The sequence below is a fragment of the Oryctolagus cuniculus genome, chromosome 17, assembly GCF_964237555.1.
Source record: "Oryctolagus cuniculus chromosome 17, mOryCun1.1, whole genome shotgun sequence".
Lineage (NCBI taxonomy): Eukaryota > Metazoa > Chordata > Mammalia > Lagomorpha > Leporidae > Oryctolagus > Oryctolagus cuniculus.
The window spans coordinates 35,279,015-35,303,411 of NC_091448.1; the positions used below are offsets into that span (position 1 = coordinate 35,279,015).

At 43.6% G+C, this 24,397-nt stretch overlaps 1 protein-coding gene across 12 annotated transcripts in view; it reads left to right on the forward strand.

The window, feature by feature from the left end:
* RPS6KB1 (ribosomal protein S6 kinase B1) overlaps nucleotides 1-24,397 on the forward strand; it is a 222,813-nt gene that overhangs the window by 99,010 nt on the left and 99,406 nt on the right. The window contains exon 16 of one of the 12 annotated variants that reach the window (XM_070059929.1): nucleotides 11,698-11,794. The exons of 9 other annotated variants lie outside the window; for them this stretch is intronic. In XM_070059929.1, coding sequence (XP_069916030.1) covers nucleotides 11,698-11,779 — 82 coding nt within the window. In that variant the 3' untranslated portion in view covers nucleotides 11,780-11,794. Of the gene's footprint in view, nucleotides 1-737; nucleotides 876-7,523; nucleotides 7,677-11,697; nucleotides 11,795-24,397 lie in introns of those variants that run through there. 2 more of the 12 variants (XM_070059931.1, XM_070059933.1) reach the window with 2 other exon arrangements.

A 24,397-nucleotide genomic window follows, 5' to 3' on the forward strand; every position in this document is an offset into this window, starting at 1 on the left:
TGAGTGGTTAGTGACTATAAACAAGCATGACAGGTGCCTCTGGGGAGCTGGTAATATCTTGTGCCTTGATCTGGTTGAGGATTACAGGGGTATGTTCATCTGGTGAAAATTCATTGAACTGTATGAGGAGACTTCAAAAAGTCTGTGGAAAATGGAATTAAGAGATAAATTGGTGCAAAAAATTTTGAAATCCACACAATTTTTTTCATACTGTACATTTTCCATGAACTTTATTTTTTAAATTTATTTGAGAGAGAGAAGGAGAGAGACTGACAGAGACAGATACAGAGAGCATGCTTTGTTTGTTGGCTCACTCCTCAAATGCCCACAATATCCAGGGTAGGACCCTGTGGAAGCTGGGAGCCAGGAACTCAGTCCAGGTCTCCTACATGGGTGACAGGGATCCAAGTAGCTGAGCCATTGCCTGCTGCCTCCCAAGAGCTGCATTAACATGAGGCTGAAGTTGGGAGCTAGAGCTGGGTGTAGAACCCAGGGACTCTGATTCGGGATGTGAACAACTTAGCCACGCCAGCTGCCTGTCTCTTCATGAACTTTTGAAGATTCCTCGCACTTGTGTCCCTGAAAATACTATGGCTATTATGTATGTTTTCTTCTTTACCTAAGTCAATTGTGTGGTTCCCAGTTTACGATTTGTCAAAAGCAGAGAAATGAGAAATAAAAGGTAAGACCTGAAAGGATGGTGACCAGGTTTGAAAAATGCGTTTTCTTCTCATTAGAGCGATTTTGGAGAGACTCCTGGATTTGAAAGAAAACCACATTTTGGAATAGCCGGCTGTTCAGATGATTTCCATGTATAGATGCTAAATAGTCCTGTCGCGCTGTATGGAGCTGGGCTTCCTCGAACACCTCCGAGTTAGATAATTCAGCATTCCATGCAGCAGTGAAAATTTAGCACTTTAAATCTGGCTGGAGTGTGGAGAGAGACTGGCATGTTAGATTTAGTACAACTGTAGAATTAATGCTAAAAACTCCCATGCCACACAGTTTTCCCATATGCTACATAAAAATGCTATATAGTTTCTCACTCAAAAGCTGCTACATTAGGGTGCTAGCTGATTTTATGCCTTCAACTTGCTTAATGTTTTCATGTATATACAATAGTTTTACACTATGTCAGTCAAACAATCTATTGCAAAATAATTTACAGTAAAATCATAATAAATGTATACGGAGTATTGATGTAGCATTAATTTTCAAACTGTGAAAGTCAATGAGCCGTAAATCTGTAAATAAATTGGTGAAGCAAAAGACATAAATGACAAAAAAATTAGTCACTGTGTTGTGTATGTGCTTTTTAGATAGCTATCTGGGGAAAATATATGGGAGGAGACTTCATAAAATTTTAAATTAGTGACATAAAAATAACATAATGCACAAAGAAACTGACTATCTGCACAAAATTGTGAGGAGAACCAGCCGAGAACCTGGTTCATAATCTTGACTTACTGGCAGCTGAAAGATACTCTGCAAAGGAAGGCATCTTCACACTCCCAGGCTTCCAAAAAATTTTGGAGGCAAATCTATAGCACAATCTATTTAATTCTGAGAATATCATGTTTCTGTTTGTGTGCATATGTTTGAATATCTTCACTATTTTAAAAGCCCATGGGAAAGACATCAGCTTGGCAATCTAATGGTCCTAACTCCTGTGGACATTTGAATCCTCTGCTACAGGGTTTGTAAGTGAATGCCCAGCCTGGGTGTGATCCCCTGCGGTGACGGGGAACTCACTGCCTCCTGATACATTATCATGTGTTTTGTTTGAGCCTTGACTGGTTATTTAGAGATTATGGCAGTGCTTGTAGTTCATCTTCTCTTTGGGCCAAAGGAAAGTTTTTTCCTAAGATCATACATACTAGACTCTCAGCAGCCCAATCTCAATGGTGTCAGAAGGGCATAAGAGAGACCAGACAAGAGAGTGAGTAAATGAGTGAACATACCATCGTTGCCAGGAAGAATCCAAAACCCCTTCATTTTAACACATTTAACTGATAGTGGCTGCCTTCATTAGTATGGGGAAAAATCGAGGTTTTTGTTTGGAAAATTATGTCTCAAGGCTGCAGATTCCCATCCAGAGTTCTGCGATCCAGTTGATTGGACTGGATTAGATTTAATTCATTTATGCCGCCTTGACCCAGAGGCCAGGGGAATGGGATGCATCAGGCCCTGTCCTGTGCTCTAACTCCAGAGCGAAAGACAATGTCAGACCTGACTGCACTGACTGTGAGAGGGTGAGCGAGGCCGCACAGGAAAGCTGGGACTGAGACAGGGCTGCTGTGAATGCAGTGCCGCAGTACACTGAGCAGCTCCAAGCATCACCATTTCCATAGCCTGCAATGTGATTGGCGCCCAGTGGAGCTGTGCAGGACACACCCCGTATGCAGTAACCCCAGCTGTGACTTGGCAAAGGAATAATAAATGCTTGAAAGGCAAATTACAAATGTCTACCAGTTTGGTTAGCATTATTTGCTTGTCTGTTCCTAAAAGAGTTAACAGAATCCTTAGGATTCTCAATCCAATTCATTTCTCTGATGGTCTATGAGTATAGTCTGTTCCTACAACCCTGGTTTTGAACACCCCCCTATTTTCCCCCTGCTACAATGTACATAAAGAGTGATTGTCATTTAAGGCTGCACGTGGGCCATGTACAGTCCTGCAGTGTGTTCTAGAACTCTTCCCCTTGATCACTCACTTAAGAAAGCACAATTGCGGACCTGTGGGTATCAGGGGAGAGGAGAGCCGCAGGCCTGGTGGGGCGTGCAGTGTCCTGTGAAGAGCAGGGCACACCAAGTGAAATGGGAGATGCAGGGGGTGCCTGCAAGGAGTGACTGGTGTTTCAATCCCAGGTGGACAGCTTCTCTGGCAACATACCTCATCTCTCACCTGTGCATGTCTGAGCAAGGGAGGAGTGAGCAGGAGAGATGCTGGGGCAGAGACAGGGTCTGGTGGAACAGCCCACATCCCCATGCATCAGGATGAGGAGACAAGCATTTCCCAAAGGTGTGCGTGCAACTACCCATCCAAGAGACCTATCCTGACTGGAGATTCCCCAGCACCAAGAGGCTGTGTGTGTCCACTAATGCTAAGACGTGGGGACAGGGTGACAGAAGCTAAGCTGGAGCTGGGCCTCCCAGGCCTGGGAATGGAATTGTGACCACCAAGCTCTCAAAGAACTCACACAGTAGTGTCAGGAGGGAGTAGGCACCTGGGTACCTCCCACATGGAAGAACCTGTGGTGGTTGTGGTGCTGAACTGCCCAGTCACCATCCCAGGAAGTGTTTGGTGCAGGGGAACAGTGGCTGACAACCTGTGGCTACCGTGTCTTCAGGATGCAGTGTCTGAGCTGGGGTGTGTGCTGTTCTTGGGTCGCCCCCAGCCAGTGACAGCACATGGGGATACTAAGACCTGGCCATTTCTGCCCAGACTGTGAGTGTTCCAGAGCCCCCGAGCTTAGCTGAGACTGTGTTCAAACTGTGTCACAGTCCATGGTTTTCTCTGTTGGGTCCTGCATCTCTCACCCCACCTTTTATCTTTGGCAAGTTAAACCCTCGATAAACCTCATGTCCTCCTAACTCTGCCACAGCATTGTCTTGGAGGTCTTGAACTAACACAGTATCCTCAACCAGTTAGCGTTCACCAGAGAAATGATGGCAACTTACACCCCTGCCCAGTTAAACAAAGGGAGCTGCCCCTCAGCCAAGGCCTCAGCTAGACAAAACCCAGAGTGGAGAGGGCAAGGCTTGCAATTGCTGACGAAATACATTTGTTCTGAGAAAGAGAGAAGCTAAGGGACCCGTTTTTGAATGGCAAGTTCCAGAGGCCAAGACAAAGGATGGCCAAGCAGTACAGCTCAGATGCATGCGTAACACCTGCGTATGTTGATGTGTGAGGGGTGCAGTCACAGGCTTATAGCCATAAATGAATGAGCTAATTGAACACCAGATATTTCTTGGCTCTTGAATTTTAATCATACCGACAGGAGTATTTCCCTAACAGTATGAAAAGCTGATTTCAAACCAACAGCCAATAAAACACTTCCTAGTAAAACATGACGAATATTTTCATTAAGATCAGGAGTGCCACAAAATGTCCATAAATTCCATTGTTTTATGATATTATTCTGGAAATGCTTACCAATATGATGATGTATGAAATAAAAATATGATTAACAAATTATGACACACCCATAAATGAAATATGTTACAGTGGGATGTTTCTAAGAATTTTAAGACATGAGAAATATATAATTTTATTGTGAATGAAAATTTAGTTTGCAAAACTCTGTGCCCATGGTCAAAGTTAACCTAGTCAGTCATGAGACATTCTGGCCTCTCGTGCCCCTCTGAGGGGGGACATGGAGACCAACATCTCATTACTCATGGCATTTGGCATTTGGGCCAAAAAAAAGCATCACTTGAACTTAGTCATGATGAGGCATCAAATTAAGGGAAGTTCTACAAGATGACCAATCTTTATTCAAAAAGGTCATTATCAAGAAACCCTAATATTAAAATTTTGAAGAATCTGGGTGAAGGACAGAAGGTAGTTCTTTGTGTAATTTTTGCTACTTTCCTATAAGTCTGCAATCATGCAAGTAAACACTTAAGAGAAAAAGTCCTATATGATATTTGTTTTATGTTATGAAGTTAAAAGACTGGGAAGAACTATACTAGACTACTTTTCTTAGTTGAAACATTTTGAAAGATATTTGGTATATTCTGTCTATGAACTGTGTGTGTGTATTACACATTATAATATACATGTATAAAAGTCTATGATTTTTTAAACAGAGCTATTTGTGCTTGCATTTTAATGCCTGCAGATAAATGCCTATAAATAAAACAAGTTCCTTTTTTACTTGCCTCTTTGACTCTGCTATTTTCAATGTTTATATCAGTGTGATGATGAAAGAATTTTTTTATCCAAAATTGATTTGCAAATGATTACTCACTAGCCTGCATCAAACAGTCATATGAGTGCACTGAACTATGGGGAATTATGATTTTATTCCCTCCCCTCTGCCTGTAACCTTATTAAAAAGGCTAACTTTTTACATTAGTAATGTTACATTTGGGTATAAAAGAGCAGACTAGGCCAGCGCCGCAGCTCACTTGGCTAATCCTCCACCTGCGGTGCCGGCACCCTGGGTTCTAGTTCCAGTTGCAGTGCCAGATTCTGTCCCGGTTGCTCCTCTTCCAGGCCAGCTTTGTGCTGTAGCCCAGAAGGGAGTGGAGGATGGCCCAAGTGCTTGGGCCCTGCACCCACATAGGAGACCAGGAAGAAGCACCTGGCTCCTGGCTTCGGATCAGTGCAGCGCGCCGGCTGTAGCGGCCATTTGGGGGGTGAACCAATGGAAAAGGAAGACCTTTCTGTCTCTCACTGTCTAACTCTGCCTGTCAAAAAAAAAAAAAAAAAAAAAAAAAAAAGGCAACCTAAATCATTTGTGCATAATGTCATGTTCATGTGATGTGGTATGCCTTTAAGTGAAGCAAAGTATTCGTTGCTAAGAAATATCAAATGTGTGATTATTTTTATATCAGGCTTTTTATAATAAAATTTCCTAAAGAGGTTGCCTAGCACCTGGATCCCACAAAATCCAGGCTATAGATCTCAGATCTACAAATCAACAATTTGATCTCTATATAGATGCATTTCATTATATGCCTTGTAATAAATTTAAAACTCTGCAGGTTTTATATTCTTTTCAATAGAACTATAAAATCCTAGTCCAGAGTTGTCAACTCAGCCCCATGTCTCTGGGCAGATCCATAGTTAAGTCACCCTGTGCAGGTCACTATCCACCCCAGTGAAAGTCTGTGATGTACTCAGGAATCCATCCTTGGAAGGATCTTTCATCAGCAACTTCCTCATGTCTACTTCCTTTCAGTTTAATCCTACGTCATCTGACTTTGTGATCCATGTAGGAATTTATCCTACTGCAGAAATTCACACAGCAAATGTCCTTATGCCATCGTCTCATTTTACTCACTATCATCCTGATGGGAAAACATTGCTTCATTTCATATTCATCATTAATGCTATTTGCATTTCCTTCCTTCTGTTCTATCAGAGTGTAATGATTTGCTATTACAATGTTACATTTACTTGGTATCTGTATATGGTGCAATATTTTGACAAACCGAAAAGTATCCTTCATGCATTGATCTATAATTTCTGAATATACTAGGTTGTAGTATCTTGCACTCATACAGATGACTTATGTGGAATTATATTACTGAAGAATGTTGAAATAGATGTAGATCAGAGAATAGGATCATCCAGCGTTTCTCCATGATTTCTAGTGATGCATCATTTTACCGATGTGTGATTGCTATCGGTATATGGCACAGAAACGAACGTGAATAATGATGTAGTCACCGTGCTTCATCTCTCATTCATAAAATGCCCCTGCTAGTTCTCTTATCTGCCTGGACAGCATGCTGTCCAGAATTCTCTTTCCCTGCCAAGCTGAACCAGATCACCTGGGCGTTTCACAGAAGCAGGGCTGAGGATGAGGGAAGTATTCAGGGTACGAGGCACATAGGTACCGGCCCATGGGGAACATCAAGAGACAAGTGAAGGGTGCTGGAAGCCACACAAGGAAGTTTGAGTTTGGAATTTATCCTTTTGAAGACTTGATCAAAGCATTATGCAGGGAGATTGAAGGAATGTTGTGCAGAGTTAGATTTTAGAAAGAGCTCTCCACACGAGAGCAGTGGAATTAGAGGGGTGAGTGGGTAGGAGTTGGGATGCGAAAAATGGCAAAGACTTGATCCATGGCAGCAGTGTGGGAATGAAGTGAAAGGGCTGGCATTGAGAATTTTTAAGGAGATAGAGTGAAGAAAATTGGGTGGGTGGTTGAATATGGAAAGAGCAAAAGAGATAAGGATGACTGCCAGTTTCTGATACACACCTTGGGATGTATGGTGATGCCAGAGGCTGCTACGCTACATTGCCTCCCTAAATCTTACCATTTGCGGCTTGAGTTATCAGACGTGATTCTTTGTTGATAGTAATGGACACCTTCTCTTGCTATCTTGCGTAAAAGAGTAATTCTGGAAGGAGTGAGTGACAAAGCTTTAAGTTACCCAATTTCTATTCTTTTGTTTTTACTTAGTTTTAAAACTCTTGGCACATGGTCTACAAAAATAAGGACCACATTTCCCAGCCTCCCTTGCAGCTAGGTCTGGCCATGTGATTAGGTTCTGATCAATGGGATATAAGTGGACACAGTATACGCAATGCACTAGACTTCTTCACTTCTTTCATTACATATGTGAAGACTGGAGCTCCATCTTGGCCCATACGTTAGGGATAGCAAAGCAGAGAGCTTGAAGCATTCTGAGTTCCAGAATGCCTGTATTCAAACTGTAGCAGGATTCGTATACTGAGACATGATACCAAGGCCTCTTAGCTTTGATTAGAAAGAAAGAAATTTGTGCCCTGATTAAGCGCCTGTTATTTTTGTTACCTGCAACTGAATCCATATCTCAATAATACAGGCAGGCACTGAGGACTCACCAAAATGACAGAAGGCTGGAGGGTTCTCGAAAACCATGGAGATGAGGCAACACAGAAGTCCATGGTGGGAGCATCTGAATCCCACATTCCCTGTCTTTAGTCCTCGTACTCAAGATGCAAAATCCCAGCAACGAAAGTGTTATTGGTCAAGTTAGGCCATGCGTCTGTTCCACAGAGGCACCAAAGGACAGCTGGAAGGCCATTTGCTTCTGTGTTGGACTTCAGCACTGGGAGGTTTGTGCTAGGGACACCCACACAGCAGCACAACATGCAACATGGAATTCCCTCCAAAGGAAGACTGAGCTGCTGATGGGACAAGGGAAGGGGAGGGAGCTGGATGGCCACAAACCCAACCCATGTCCACAGCATTCAACCTCTCCTTGCCTCTCACGTATCAGCATGTTGAGAGGCTGCCTTGGTTTATTTTCCTATTTAACTTAAAACTTTCCGGTGTCAGTGGGTCCATTTTTCCATAAAACGCAGTTTTTTTTTCAGAATGCCCTTCCTCTAAGTGGCACATATTCATCATTTCTTTTTCTAAATTCTGCTGCAAGCAAAGATATTCACAAGCTGCTACAGCACTCATATGCTCTACCCTTCTTTTTGGCAATAGTGTGATGAAAAATAATGGCAACATTGTATAAGAGCTCCCTTAACATTCTGTCTCTGCATCTTCAAAAATACTTCTTCAGAACAGCGGGAGTATTTTCTGGGTATGAAAAGAAACTCTTCAGCAACTAAAGAGTTAGTAGTATTCTTTCAAAAGCCTGCATTGGACTTGGCAATCTTGTATCTTACACAATATTTGTATTGGATTTTCAGAAAAAAGAAAAGATATTCACAAAGAATTCAACCTCTTAACTTATTTGAAAAACCATTTAAACTGCTCCTCACTAACAAGCAGACTGTCAGAAGGGCTCAAGATGCAGTTGCTGAAAATGACTGATTTTTGTAATCAGCTGTCTCATTACTGTTCTGTTGCAGCTATCCAACAATTTCTGGAAGATGATTCTTAGGATGTGTTTTCTTTTTAGTGCTCCCAAATTACTAATATTAGCTGTGACGCCAGTAATTTATAAATAAGCCTAACAGTTGATCAAAATGAAGAAACCATTCATAGTCACATCAAGTAAAACATCTAGTTTTGTAACTATTATTTCTATTAAAATACTTCACACACGTAGAAATGGTTGCTCCCTCTTTCCCTTCCTCGTTTGTCCCTTCCTTCCTTTCCTTTTAATTCAAATCTGAATAAACAAGTGTTGCACCATTACTAATGAAGAGTCATGTGCCCTGTTGGAGCAAGAGTTTCTAAAATAATTATTCCTATGCTACTGGAAAATGTAAAGAATGTAGAGATCCGCCTAAGGCTACTCTCTGAAGAGCTGCTGTTTGTTTGTGTTTTATGTTCTGTTATGCAATTTTCGCTGGTTCCATTTTAACAGAATCATTTTTTTAGATAAGCTTTTTACCTGAAAGAACAAGAAGCTACACACTGATCACAGCTGCTGTTTCTGACGTTGTCGGATTACCCGCCACAAGCAGCATTTATTTCACTCGTGACATAAATTGTGCTAAATGTTGTGTCTCCATAAAAATGGACTTAGGATTTGAATAGGTAATACATACACATGATGTGAAGTTAAAAACATAGCAAAGGGTCCACGGTATGAAGTCTTCCCTGATCTGTGCCACCCAGGCACCTAATTCCTCTTCCTAAAAAACATTATTTTCTGTTTCCTGTGTGTCTTTGCAGATATTATATGTGCATTTACTAATACATAAAAAAATGAGGGCAGGATTTTGGCACAGTGCTTAAGACTCTTTTGGGGGGCCAGCATTGTGGTATAGCGGGTTAAGCTGCCACCTGAAAGGCTGACACCCCATACAGTCACCGGTTCAAGTCCAGGCTGCTTCAATTCTGATCCAGCTCCCTGCTAAATGGCCTAAGAAAGCTTCGGAAGATGGTCCAAGTGCTTGGGCTCCTACAACCACATGAGAGACCGGGTGAAGCTCCTGGTTCCTGGCTTTGGCCTGGCTGAGTCCTGGCTGTTTTGGCCATTTGAGGAATGAACCCGTGGATGGAAAATCTCACTCTGTCTCAGTCTCTCCCTCTTTTTCTCTCTCTGTAACTCTTTCAAATAAATAAACAAATCCTAGAAGAAGAAAAAAAGACTGGGACACCCACATCCCATATCAGGTGCCTGGGTTTGAGTCCCGACTCCACTTCCTATCCTAAATTCCCACTAATGCACACTTTGGGAGGCTCAACTACTTGGATCCCTGCTGCCCAAGTGGGAGCCCTGGATTGAGTTACCGACTCCCGGCTTCAGCTGCCCCAGTCCTGGCTGTTACAGATATTTGGGGAGTGAATCAGTGGATGAAATATCTTTCTGCCTGTCGCTGTCTACCTTTCAAAAAAGAAAAAAAGTGAACATAAAAATTTAAAGGAGGGATTGGCATTATGATGTAGTAAGTTAAGCCTCCACCTGTAGCGCCAGCATCCTATATGCACACCAGTTTGTGTCCCAGGTGCTCCTCTTCTGATCCAGCTTTCTTTCCTTTTTTTTCCTTCTTTTTTTTTTTTTTTTTTTTTTTTTTGACAGGCAGAGTGGATAGTGAGAGGAGAGAGAGAAGCAGAGAGAAAGGTCTTCCTTTTGCCGTTGGTTCACCCTCCAATGGCTGCCATGGCTGGCATGCTGCGGCCGGCGCACCGTGCTGATCCGAAGGCAGGAGCCAGGTGCTTCTCCTGGTCTCCCATGGGGTGCAGGGCCCAAGCACTTGGGCCATCCTCCACTGCACTCCCTGGCCACAGCAGAGAGCTGGCCTGGAAGAGGGGCAACCGGGACAGAATCCGGCGCCCCGACCGGGACTAGAACCCGTGTGCTGGTGCCACTAGGTGGAGGATTAGCCTATTGAGCCACTGCGCCGGCTTGATCCAGCTTTCTGCTATGGCCTGGGAAAGCAGTGGAAAATGGCCCAAGTGCTTCAGCCCCTGCACCGGCATGGGAGACCTGAAAGAATTTCCTGGTTCCTGACTTGGATTGGCCCAGCTCCGGCTGTTACAGCCATTTGGGGAGTGAACCAGCAGATGGAAGACTTCCCTCTTTGTCTCTCAAATAAATAAATCTTTTAAAAAATTTAAAGGAAAAATGATTTTTCCATGCAAATATACCATGCTACATACACATTGGTTCACATAAGCTCCCATTTCCCCCCATTTGGTTTACCTAGGAAACGTTTTATGTTAATTGTTATGAATTAAGATGTTGGGAAAAATCTTTGTCATTCTCCCCATGTAGTTTGTTTCCCCTCCCCTTTGAATCTGTATGGCCCTGTGACCACTTACCCAATAGAATTCTGTGAACGCAGCACTGTGCCATTTCCAGACTTCAAAAGGACTAGAAGTTTCTGTATCCAACTTCTCGGAATCCTTGCTCTTGGAATGCATGTTCTGGGGCAATGCATCCACTTGTGTCAGAAGTCCAAGTACTGTGAGGCCACCATACTGAGAGGAAGCCCGAATTAGTCTTGTAGAAAGGCTGCATGGGGAGAGACGGAGACACTGATTCCTGTTCTAAGACACGTGACAACACAAATGAAGAGATCATCTTGGTCTTGCAACCCAGTTGAGTCTGCAGTTGAATCTAGTCCCTGCCACCGTTGCATTGTAATGTTTTTAAAAAGATTTGTTTGAAAGACAGAGAGACAGATAGTGACAGAGAGAGAGCTGCCATCTGCTGTTCACTCCCACAAATTCCCACAATAGCTGGGGCTGGGCCAAGCAGAAGCCTGGAGCCAGGAACTTAAACCTGGCCTCCAACGTGGGTGGCAGGGACCTAACTGCTTGAGCCTTAGCTGCTGCCTTTGAAGTGCACATTTCCATGAGACTCAGGAGCAGAGCCAGGACATGAACCTGGGCACTCTGATTCTGGATGCTGGCAGCTTAACCACTGTGTCAAATGCCCGAGCCTATATTATAATTTTAAATACTTCTAATTCTTAGTTTTAAATCTGGTGTCAAAATTCCAAATTCCAAGCTAGTGCCCAATAGTGACAGTAACAAAGCTTTGAATATTACTATATTTTCTCAAATCCATGTAATCTAGTTCTAATTTGTTAGTAATATATTTGTCATATTTCTTTTCTTCCTAGTTCTGAAAATTTATTTTCTTCCCTTAATATGAAGAATAAACAATTTAAGCAAATACAAAAGGTAAATAAACCACTGAAGTGAGAAATGGACATTTGTTAGCAATAGTACAGAAATAATGATGCTACATGTATTTGCCACTTATCAAATACTTTATTAATAATTGATTTATGATGAATCAGCAGATGGTAAGATAGTTTAAAGCCTACAAATGTAAAATGACTTGGGAAGAGGAAATTAAAAATATTTGTGCTACAGAATCATCCTTCAGTGTGGTGCTCAAATAATTAGCTTAGTCTGAAAAAAAAAAACATTGAATTACTTGAAATGGTATATGAAAACAAAACAGTCCAGTAGCTGCTGGCCTGCATATGGCCAAGTGCTGGCTCTCACGGTTTTGCAAACGCTAGGATTTGGACTAGAACACACTGGAAATTGGGGTAGGCAGAAGCGTCATATATCCTGGGATCATCCTGCTGCCAAGCACCTTTCACAACTGTCCCTTCATTTCCATTCTCAATGCCATCATCCTATTTCAGCTCCTTCTGCCTTTTCCCATGGCATAATCTCCTATGGCAATAATCTTGTTTTACTTAAAAAATTTATTTGTGAGGCAGACACAGAATTCCCATTCACTGCTTCACTCCCAGTTGCCCACAACAGCTGGGACTAGGCTTGGAGCAGGGCCAGAGCCAGGATACAGGAGCTCGGTCTGGGTCTCTCGCACGGGTGTCAGGAACCCGATGACTCAAGCCTTTCCACTGCCTCCTGGGGTCTGCATTAGCTGGAGGCTGGGATCGGGAGCCAGAGCCAGGTACTGAACCCCGGGCACTCCAGTGTGGAACATGGGTGTCCCAACCAGTGTCTTAACCACCAGACCAAATGCCTGCTCCCCAGCAATTGTTTGCATCGCTCAGTCTACCAAATAGCTCTCAGTTGCATGAGCCCCTGAGTCCGCTTTATTGCTGAAGCCAGATGCTCGCGACAGAAGGAGCCTGGACTGTAGAGGAGCCTGCCCTGTCACTAATCATAAATATGGCTGTAACATTCTGGGCTGTCTTTTCTTACTAGAATACAAGCTCTGACTAGTAAAGATGACACCTTTTTCATATTTGTACCTCCCCAGCCCCTGGACGATGTGATCAGTGACAAGACAAGCCCAGCGTTGTGTTCTGTGGGGGAATGATTTTGTATACTAAGCCTCCCCTGACAAGCCAAGATGAGACATGTTTATGTCTCCTCGGATACTTTGTCTCTACACAAATGTAGCCACTTGGGTGCAGGCAGTGGTTTTTACTCTATTATGAGGTCTGATTTGAATAGTAAGACTCATCTAGTTAGAGTTCAAGAAGAGGACTTTGCTGAACACTTTGGAGGGGCCCACGTGCCCGCAGGAAAAGCTGTGGAAGGAGGCGTTGGCCAAGAGCACTCTGAGCGTCTCCCACTCCCTGAGTAAGCAATCAGCCTTGACTGCTGGCGCCTCCACACAGTGCTGTGTCTCTAAGAGCGATTGGCCAGCGCTGTCTCTGGCACACACACCCAGTCCTAGGCGAGGGATCAGCTCCACTCACAGCACACAGATGTAGCCAGGGGAAGGGCGGGTTCTTAAAGAAAACCTAATCCCAGGGAACGAGATTGCAGCAGGCAGGGCCACCTTGGGCATGGGCTTTAATTATAGACTCTTCTGCGGGCTCAGAATTGTAGGGCTACAAGAGGCGCAAAAGCTACCTGCTGTCACGTGGGACAATGAATGTAGAGATGCAGAATGTTGGCACTGAAGTTTAGCAAAGATTGGCTTCCTGAAGATTGGTGGCCGCTCATCAGGGGGCTGTGCCTTCTCAGGCCTCCGCTCCCTTCGCCTCAAATGTCCTTTGCACCTACACAACTGAACTCAAGGTCAGAGGTTTTGAAGCCTCCCCAGCCAGCCCCCACCAAACCCTCTACCCTTCCGCAAAACTTCCTGCACTTTGCAACGTGGCATTTGTTTCCTTCTGGGTTTACTGCCTGAATTCCCATTACCCCTCAAGAATACAAATTCTGTAGCTTGTAATTTCTTTTTCTGGGCTATGATGGTAAATTTTTTTAAAAAGATTTATTTATTTTATTTGAAAGGCAGAGTTACAGAGAGAGAGAGAGTGAGGGAAACAGAATTTTCCATCCAGTAAGCTAGGAGCTTCTTCCGCATCTCCCATGGAAGTACTTGGGTCATCTTTTATTTTTATTTTAAGTTTTATTTATTTATTTGAAAGGCAGAGGGAGGGAGGGAGGGAGGGAGGGGGGGAGAGAGAGAGAGAGTGAGTGTCTTCCATGCGCCAGTTTACTCCCCATATGGTCACAACGGCCAGAGCTGTGTTGATCAGAAGCCAGGAGCCCGGAGCTTCTTCCAGGTCGCCCACATGGGTGCAGGGTCTCAAGCACTTGGACCATCTTCCACTGCTTTCCCAGGCCATAGCAGAGAGCTGGATCAGAAGAGGAGCAGCTGGGACTAGAACCGGTGCTCATATGGGATGCCAGCACTGCAGGCGGTGGCTTTACCAGCTACACCACAGCACCAGCCCCTGGGCCATCTTTTCCTGCCTTCCTAGGCACATTAGCGGGGAGTTGGATCAAAAGTGGAGCAGCAGGGACTCGAACCGGTGCCCACATGTGATGCCAGCACTGCAGACAGTGGCTTTACCCACTACACCACAGCACCAGCCCCACAGCACCAACTCTTAACTGAATTTCCAGCCTGCAGGCCTGGCCTACAGAGTTCAGATTTGCCAGACTCCATGATTATGTGAGCTAATTGCTGCAAATCAATCACTCACTCAGTCTCCAGTGGTTTCTGTTCTAATAGCATATTACCTTTAGAAAGAAACCTCATACTTCCTTCCGGCTTTTGCATTTCCTCACATCTTTAATGAGAGCCGACATGTTCTTTGTGCTGTTTCAGTTCCGGGGGATGCAGCAGTGCACGAAACAGTCAAATGCCTGTGCTCAGGAGCACTCATACCAGAGACACAAGCAGACAGACAGAGACCATGTATAATGTGAGACCGTGGCACATGCTGCGACCACACCCGGCAGGGGAGGGGACCAGTGCTGCCAGTAGAAGCAGTGTGCCAATGAAGGCTTCACTGAGGTGGCGTCATCTGAGTGAAGGCAGGGAGCAAGGGGTCAGGCCATGGGATGGTGTGGGCCTGGGGGGAGGACAGCCCAGCTAGCAGGGGTACAAGGGGTATCCCAGGCATGGAGAAGACTCAGAGGTGAGGGGTGGCTGTTTGGTCCGGCTCTTTTTTTTTTTTTTTTTTTTTTTTTTTTTTTTTTTTTTTTTTACAGACAGAGTGGACAGTGAGAGAGAAAGACAAAGGTCTTCCCCCTCGCCGTTGGTTCACCCTCCAATGGCTGCTGTGGCCGGCGTGCTGCAGCCGGTGTACCACGCTGATCCGAAGGCAGGAGCCAGGTGCTGATCCTGGTCTTCCATGGGGTGCAGGGCGCAAACACTTGGGCCATCCTCCACTGCACTCCCGGGCCACAGCAGAGAGCTGGCCTGGAAGAGGGGCTACTGGGACAGAATCCGGTGTGCCGGCACCGCAGGCGGAGGATTAGCCTATTGAGCCACGGCACCAGCCTTGGTCTGGCTCTTAAGACACCCACATCTCACATCAATGTATCTGGTTTTGATTCCTGGCTCCAGCTCCTGACTCCAGCTTCCTGCTGATGTGTACCCATGGAGGCAGTGGTGATGGCTGCAGTAGGTGGGTGCCTGCCACCTACCTGGTTCACCTGGATTGAGTTCCTGCTCCCAAATTTGGAGCTTGGCCTGGGATGCTGTGGGCAAATAGGGAATGAACCAGTGGATGGATCTCTGTCTGTTTCCACCTTCCAAATAAATAAATGGATTTTTTAAAAGTTAGTGTTATTATATATTTGTAAAAAGACTCTGAGGTGGGAATGTGCACCATGTTTGAGGCATGCTAAGGTGGCCTGTGTGCCTGGGGTGTAGCAGTTAAGGGAGAGAAGATGCAGATGGATGATTCTGGAAGAGCTTGAGGGCCACTGCAGAAATTTACATTTTTACCTTAAGTAAGATGGGGAGCAACTGTTGAGTTTTGAGTACAAGAAGAGATAAACTTGTAAAAATTTTATTTGAGGGGCCGACACTGTGGCACGGTGGGTTAAAGCCTGCAGCACCGACATCCCGTATGGGCACTGGTTCGAGTTCTGGCTGCACCTTTTCCAATCCAGCTCTCTGCTATGGCCTGGGATAGCAGTAGAAGATGGCCCAAGTCCTTGGGCCCCTGCATCCGTGTGGGAGACCTAGAAGAAGCTCCTGGCTCCTGGTTTCAGATCAGCACAGCTCTGGCTGTTGTGGTCATTTGGGGAGTGAACCAGTGGAAGACCTCTCTCTGTAACTGTCTTACAAACAAATAAAATAATTCTTTAAAAAAATTTTTATTTGAGAGAGAGGGAGACGGAGACCTCCCATACTCTGGTTCACTCCCCAAATGCCCACAGCTGCTGAGGTTTGGTCAGGTGAAAGCCAAGAGGCTGGAATTCAGTCTGAGTCCCCCACAAGAGTGGCAGGGACCCAGTCACTTGAACGATCCCTTGCTGCCTCCCAGGGTGTGTGTTAGTAGGAAGCTGGAATCAGGAGCAGAGCTGGGACTTGAACCCAGGCCTTCTGAGGTGGGACAAAGTGCAAGTGTCTTTTTTTAAAAAAATATTTATTTATTTGAAAGTCAGAAATACAGAGAGAGAGGAGAAGCAGAGAGAGAGAAAGAGAAAGAGAGAGAGCGAGGTCTTCCATCTGCTGGTTCACTCCCCAGATGGCTACAATGGCTGGAGCTGGGCTGATCTGAAGCCAGGAGCCAGGAGCTTCTTCAAGGTCTCCCATGTGGGTGCAGGGGCCCAAAGACTTGGGCCATCTTCTACTGCTTTCCCAGGCCATACCAGAGAGGTGGATCAGAAGTGGAGCAGCAGTACCTGAACCAGTGCCTATATGGGATGCCGGCACTTCAGGCAGCGGCCTTACCTGTTGTGCTACAGCACTGGCCCCTGCAGGTTTCTTACCTGCTAGGCCAGACACCCTTTGGGAAGAGATATTTTTAGAAGAACACATACGTAGGGCATGGGCAGAAGTGAGGATGGTGGCGGCAGTGGAGATGACGAGGCATGGAAGATTCCAGAAATCTTCTGAAAGTGGATCCAACAAGCTTTGCCAAAGTGGAGTAAGAGAAAAATAGTGGAGTTGTAGATTTTAAAAATAAAGTAATACACGAAAATGGCAACAAACCAAACTGTGCAGAAGATCTTACTGTAGAAAGCATGAATCCCACCCCCACTCCCCACCCCACCATGCACAGCCTGCCCCGACCAACCTCTTTTTCTTTTTTTTAAAGTTTCTGGTTTTGATGAATCCGCAGCACAAGATAAAATGATTGTGGTTAGCTCAGCAGTGATTCTCAGCTCATTCCTCCATTGCCACCTCCTACTACAAAGCTTATAAGACTGGAACTTGCCTTCCCAGCATCCTTTGCAACATTACGTGGCCTGTTCTGGACCTTGAGATGTAAAAACAACTATAAATGTGGTTCCCTAAAGAAAAAAACCAGCAAGAGCCAAATTCTGCAATTGATCAGGAAGCATGTCTTTTTTTTTTTTTTTTTTTTTTTTTTTTTTTTCAGATAAATACAGCTAAAGGGGAGGTCAGATGGGGCACTTTTACTGGAACCAGTAAACCTTCTCAGTGCCTCTCTGGGACTGGACTGTGCTGCTCTGCTTGTGAAGAAAGTTTGCTTGTGCACGTTTTTGTGAGATTTTCAGTGAAGGGATGTTCTCACCCTCTGTATGTCAATTCACTTCTCTACAAAAAGGACCCAAATGTCATAGAATTAAGACGATGTGGATTTATCAAATTTAAAGAAGTCTGCAGGAGTGAGGGACTTCCAAAAAAAAAAAAAAGTCTGTTTCCTCAACGAAGCCATCAGAGCTGGTGCTTCCCTGAAGCCGCCCCTCCTGTGGCTGTGGCAACCGGAGCTGTCTGGAAGCAGGAAAGGGACTTTGTGAAGACCCCGAGCGGATATGCTAATGAGTCCAGAGCAGAGATGGACAGGGCCAGTGTTCCTGGCGGCCTCAGAGAGCAGCTGAGCCGGCTGTGATCATCACCTGTCTGCGGGGACTTAGGATGTTTGCGTAGTCTAGCAGCCGTTCCTCAGGTGTAGCCCGTGAAGAGGCAGCCGCTCGGCCTCACCTGGGAGCTTGTTCGCAGTGCTCTCAGCAGAGTGCCTCTCTGAGAACTGCCTCGGCTGACCAGGTCCGGCTCACCCATAACCCGGTCCCTTGCCTGTGTGTGTGTGGGGGTGGCGGCAGCCGACATCCAGTGGCCAGTTGATGTGGAGCAATAGTCCTGGTCCCTTTCCTCAAGGCGCAGTGAAAGTGTCTCTCTCTCTCTCTCTCTTTTTTTTTTTTTTTTTAATATTTACTTATTTATCTGAAAGTCAGAGGTACACAGAGAGAGGAGAGAGGCAAATAGAGAAAGAGAGGTCTTCCATCTTCTGGTTCACTCCCCAGATGGCTACAATGGCTGGAGTTGGGCCAATCTGAAGCCAGGAGCCAGGAGCTTTTTCTGGGTCTCCCAGGTGGGTACAGGGGCCCAAGCACTTGGGCCATCTTCCGTTGCTTTTCCAGGCCATAGCAGAGAGCTGTGTCAGAAGAGGAGCAGCCGGGACATGAACTGGTGTGCTTTTGGGATGCTGGCACCACAGCTGGAGGCTTAGCCTATAACGCCACAGTGTTGGCCCCTATCTTTTTCTTTTGTCTTTTTTCATTTCTTTATTTATTCCCCCCTCCAAAGAAACCTTTTATTTAAGGAATACAGACTGCATGTATTTCGTAAGTACAACTTAAGGAATAAAGTGATTATTCCTACCATACCAAACCCTCCCACCCACTATCCCACCCCTCCGCCTCCTCCCTCTCCCATTCCCAGTCCTAATCTCCACTAAGATCCATTTTTGATTAATTTATACATAGAAGACCAACTATATACTAAGTAGAGTTCAACAATTTGCATGGTAAAATAAAACAAAAATTGTTCCTTAACAGTCAAGAGAAGGGCGTTCAAAGTAATTGCATTTTGAAGTTAATTTCACTTCTTTGTTTTTTTTTTTTGTTTTTTTTTTTGTTTGTTTGTTTAGAAACGTCATTAACTTTAACAGAGCACCCAAGAATGATACATCTTTTGTGAGCACTTAGACGTAGTTATAATATGACTCTTCGAGGACAGAGGTCCTACATGGGAAGTTAGTGCACGGTGATTCTTGTTAATTTAGCAATTAACACCCTTATGTATGACATCAGTGATCTCCTGAGGCTCTTGACATGAGCTGCCTAGGCTATGGAAGCTTTTTGAATCCACAAACTCAGTATCTTTTTTCTTTTCTTTTCTTTCTTTTTTTTTTTTTTTTTTTTTTTTTTTTTTTTTTTTTTTTTGACAGGCAGAGTTAGACAGTGAGAGAGAGACGGAAAGTTCTTCCTTCTGTTGGTTCACCCCCAAGTGGCTGCTACGGCCAGTGTACTGTGGCCGGCGCGTGCTGTGCCAATCCAAAGCCAGGAGCCAGGTGCTTCCTCCTGGTCTCCTATGCGGGTGCAGGGACCTAGCACTTGGGCCATCCTCCACTGCCTTCCCAGGCCACAGCAGAGAGCTGGACTGGAAGAGGAGCAACACCAGGACAGAATCCGGCACCCCAACTGGGACTAGAACCTGGGGTGCCAGTGCTGCAGGCGGAGGATTAGCCTAGTAAGCCACGGCACTGGCCATATTCCGTCAGTATTTAGACAAGGGCATAAGCAAAGTGGAAGTTTTCTCCACCCTTCGGAGAAAAGCACCTCCTTCTTTGATGGCCAGCTCTTTCCACTGGGGTCTCACCCACCAAGATCCTTCATGTAAGACATTTTTTGCCTAAGTGTCTAGGCTTTCTATACCTAAAATGTTCTGGGTTGTTCAGCCAGACCAGAATGCCCTAAGGGCTTATTCTGAGGTCAGAGTGCTATTTAAAGTGATTGTCATTCTGTGAGTCTTCTGTGTGGATTGTTGGAGTATTCACTCCTTTTTAATCTATCTATTATTATTATCAGACCCTTAATCCTATCCATATGATCACTTTAACACTTAAGGTGATTTTTTTTTTTAGATTTATTTTTTATTATTTATTTGAAAGTCAAAGTTACACACAGAGAGAAGGAGAGGCAGAGGCAGAGAGAGAGAGAGAGAGAGGTCTTCCATTCACTGGTTTACTCTCCAGATCACTGCAATGGCCAGAGCTGTGCTGATCTGAAGCCAGGAGCCAGGAGCTTCTTCCAGGTCTCCCATGTGGGTGCAGAGGCCCAAGGACTTGGGCCATCTTCTACTGCTTTCCCAGGCCATAGCAGAGAGCTAGATCGGAAGTGGAACAGCCGGGACTAGAACCAGTGCCTATATGGGATGCTGGCACTGCAGGCTTTACCTGCTACACCACAGCACCGGCATTGAGATGTTATTTTTACCATCCAGCTTAAGGGGGTTTGGGATCCCGTGGCAAGTTTTTAAACTGTGCCATTAGAAATAAGTCTGTAAGAATATATGCAGAACTATACAGCTTTACAGTTACAAACTTCATAGACGTCATAATTACAAGTTTAGGAACATGGTGATTGTTCTCATTGTGCCCACCCTCTCACCCATACTCCCACCCCTCTTATCCTCCCTCTCTTATTCTCACTCTTACATTTTACTGAGATCTATTTTCAATTGACTTTATACACATATGTTAAACTCTGTTAAAGTGTTCAACAAATAGTATTTAAAAAAAAAAAAAGAAAAACCTGTTCCTCTGCAGTCAAGACAAGGGCTTTTCAAGTTGTTGCTACTGAAAGTGTCAACTTCACTTCTACAGATTACCTTTTAGGTGCTCTGTTAGTTATCACAGGTCAGTGAGAACATGTGGTATTTGTCTTTTTGGGACTGGCTTATTTCACTAAGTGTGGTGTTTTCCAGATTCATCCATTTTGTTGTAAATGACCAGATTTCATTTTTTTTTACCACTGTGTAGTATTCCATAGTGAACAGATCCCATAATTTCTTTATCCAATCTTCAGTTGATGGGCATTTGGGTTGATTCCATGTCTTAGTTATTGTGGATTGAGCTGCAATAAACATGGGGGTGCAAATAATTCTTAAATATGCTGATTTAATTTCCTTTGAGTAAATTCCCAGTGGTGGGAGGCTGGATCATATGGTAGGTCTATATTCAGATTTCTGAGGTCTCTCCATACTGTCTTCCCTAGTGGCTTTACCAGTTTACATCCCCACCAACAGTAGATTAGGGTACCTTTTTCCCCACATCCTTACCAGCATTTGTTGTTTGTTGATTTCTGTATGAAGGCCATTCTAACTGAAGTGAGGTGAAATGTCATTGTGGTTTTGATTTGCATCTCTCTGACAGGTAGTGATCCTGAACATTTTTTCATGTGTTTGTTGGCCATTTGGATTTCTTCTTTTGAAAAATGTCTGTTTAAGTCCTTTGCCCATTTCTTAACTGGATTGTTTGTTTTGTTGTTATGGAGTTTCTTGATCTCTTTATATATTCTGGTTATTAATCCTTTATCAGTTGAATAGTTTGCAAATAAATTTCTCCCATTCTGTCAGTTGTCTCTTCACTTTCCTGAGTGTTTATTTTGAAGTACAGAAGCTTCTCAATTTGGTGTAATCCCATTTGTGAATTTTGGCTTTTATTGCCTGTGCCTCTGGGGTCTTTTCCAAGAAGTCGTTGCCTATGCCAGTGTCTTGCAGGTTTCCCCCAATGTTCTCTAATAATTTGTCAGGTTATAGATTTATGTCTTTAATCCATTTTGAGTGGATTTTTGTGTAAGGTGTAAGTTAGGGGTCTTGCTTCATACTCCTACATGTAGAAATCCAGTTTTCCCAGCACCATTGGTTGAAGAGACTGTCCTTGCTCCAGGATTGGTTTTAGCTCCTTTGTCAAATATAAGTTGGTTGTAGATGCTTGGATTGATTTCTGGCATTTCTGTTCTGTTCCATTGGTCTATCCATCTGTTTTTGTACCAGTACCAGGCTGTTTTGATTATAGCTGCCCTTTAGTATGTCTTGAAATCTGATATTGTGATGCCTCCAGCTTTGTTTTTGTTATATAAGATTGCTTTAGCTATTTGGGGTCTCCTGTGTTTCCATATGAATTTCAGAATCATTTTTCTATATCTGAGAAGACTATATTTGATATTTTGATTGGTGTTGTATTGAATCTGTAAATTGCTTTTGGAAATATGGACATTTTTATGTTATTGATTCTTCCAATCCATGAACATGGAAGATTTTTTCATTTTTTGTATATTCTTATATTTCTTTCGTTAATGTTTTGTAATTCTCATCCTGTAGATCTTTGACATCCTTGCTTAAATTTATTCCAAGGTATTTGATTTTTTTTTGTATCTATTGTGAATGGGATTGATCTTAGAAGTTCTTTTTTAGCCTTGGCATTGTCTGCATATAAAACTGTTGATTTTTGTGTATTGATTATATGTCCTTCGACTTTGCCAAACTTTTCTATGAGTTCCAATAACCTCTTAGTGGAGTCTTTTGGATCCTTATATATAGAATCATGTCATCTGCAAATAGGGATAGTTTGACTTCCTCCTTCCCAATTTATGTCCCTTTGATTTCTTTTTTGTGCCTAGTGGTTCTGGCTAAAACCTCCAGGACTATATTGAATAGCATTGGTGACATTGGGCATCTGGATCTCAGTGGGAATGCTTTCGATTTTTCCCCATTCAGTATGATGCTGGCCATAGGTTGTCATAAATTGCTTTGATTGTGTTGAGGAATGTTTCTTCTATATCCAGTTTGCTTAGAGATTTCATCATGAAAGAGTGTTGTATTTTATCATATGCTTTCTCTGCAACTATTCAGATAATCATATGGATTTCGTTCTTAAGTTTTTTAATGTTATGTATCACATTGATTGATTTGCCAATGTTGAACCATCCCTGCATACCATGGATAAATCCCACTTGGTCCAGGTGAATGATCTTTTTGATGTGTTGTTGGATTCAATTGGCTAGAATTTTTTTGAGGATTTTGTGTCTGTGTTCATCAGGGAAATTGGTCTGCAGTTCTCTTTCTCAGTTGCATCTTTTTCAGGTTTAGGAATTACAGTGATGCTGGCTTCATAGAAAGAATTTGGGTGGATTCCCTTCCTTCCAGTTGTTTTGAATAGCTAGAGAAGAATTGGAGTTAGTTCTTTAAATGTCTGGTGAAATTCAGCAGTGAAACCATCTGGTCCTGGGCTTTTCTTTGTTGGGAAGGTCTTTATGACTGATTGAATTTCTGTCTTGGTAATGGGTCTGTTCAGGTTTTCTATGTCTTCCTGGATCAATTTAGGTAGGTTGTATGTGTCCAGGAATCTCTCTCTTTCTTCTAGTTTTCCCAGTTTGTTGGCCTATAGTTCTTTGTGGTAATTTCTGAATTTCTGATGCTTCTTTTTATTTCTATGGTGTCTGTTGTTTTATCTCTTTTTTCACCTCTGATTTTATTGATTTGGTTCTTCTCTCTCCTTTTTCTTTCTTTCTTTTCTTTTTTGGTTAGTTGGGCTAATGGTGTGTCAATTTTTTTTTTCCCAAAAAACCAGCTCTTTGTTTTGCTGATCTTTTATATTTTTTGTTTCAATTTTGTTGATTTCTTCTCTAATTCTAATTATTTCTTTTCTCCTACTAGTTTTGGGTTTTGTTTGCTGTAGTTTTTCTAGATTCTTGAGATGCATTGATAGCTCATTTATTTGGTGCCTTTACAATTTTTTGATGTAGGCACCAATTGCTATAAAGTTTCCTCCTAACACTGCTTTTGCCGTATCCCATAAGTTTTGATATGTTGTGTTGTCATCTTCATTTGTTTCCAGAAATTCTTTGATTTCTCTTTTGATTTATTCTATGACCCAGTGCTCATTCAGGAACATGTTGTTTGCATATGTTTTAGAGATTCGTGAGTTGCTTATTTCCACCTTCATTGCATTGTTGTCCAAGAAGATGCATGGTATGATTTTGATTTTTTTTTTTTAGTTTGCTGAGACTTGCTTTATGGCCTAGCATGTGGTCAATCCTAGAGAAAGTTCCATGCACTGGAGAGAAGAATGTATATTCTGCAATTGTAGGATGAATTGTTCTGTAGATAGCTGTTAGTTCCATTTAGTCTATAGTGTTGATTAACTGTTTTTTTCCTTGCTGATTTTCTGTCTGGTTGATCTGTCCATTGTTGAAAGTAGGGTATTGAATTTTCCCCCATTACTACTGTACTTGAGTCTATGCCTCCCTTTAAGTCCCTTAACATTTTCTTTTAAATAGACAGGTGCCCTGTGATTAGGTGCATATACATTTATAATGGTTACATCCTGCTGTTGAATTGATCCCTTAATCATTACATAGTGCCCTTCTTTGTCTCTTCTAACAGTGTTAAAGTCTATTTTATCTGGCCAGTGCCGCGGCTCACTAGGCTAATCCTCCGCCTTGCGGCACCGGCACACCGGGTTCTAGTCCCGGTCGGGGCGCCGGATTCTGTCCCGGTTGTCCCTCTTCCAGGCCAGCTCTCTGCTGTGGCCAGGGAGTGCAGTGGAGGATGGCCCAAGTCCTTGGGCCCTGCACCCCATGGGAGACCAGGAGAAGCACCTGGCT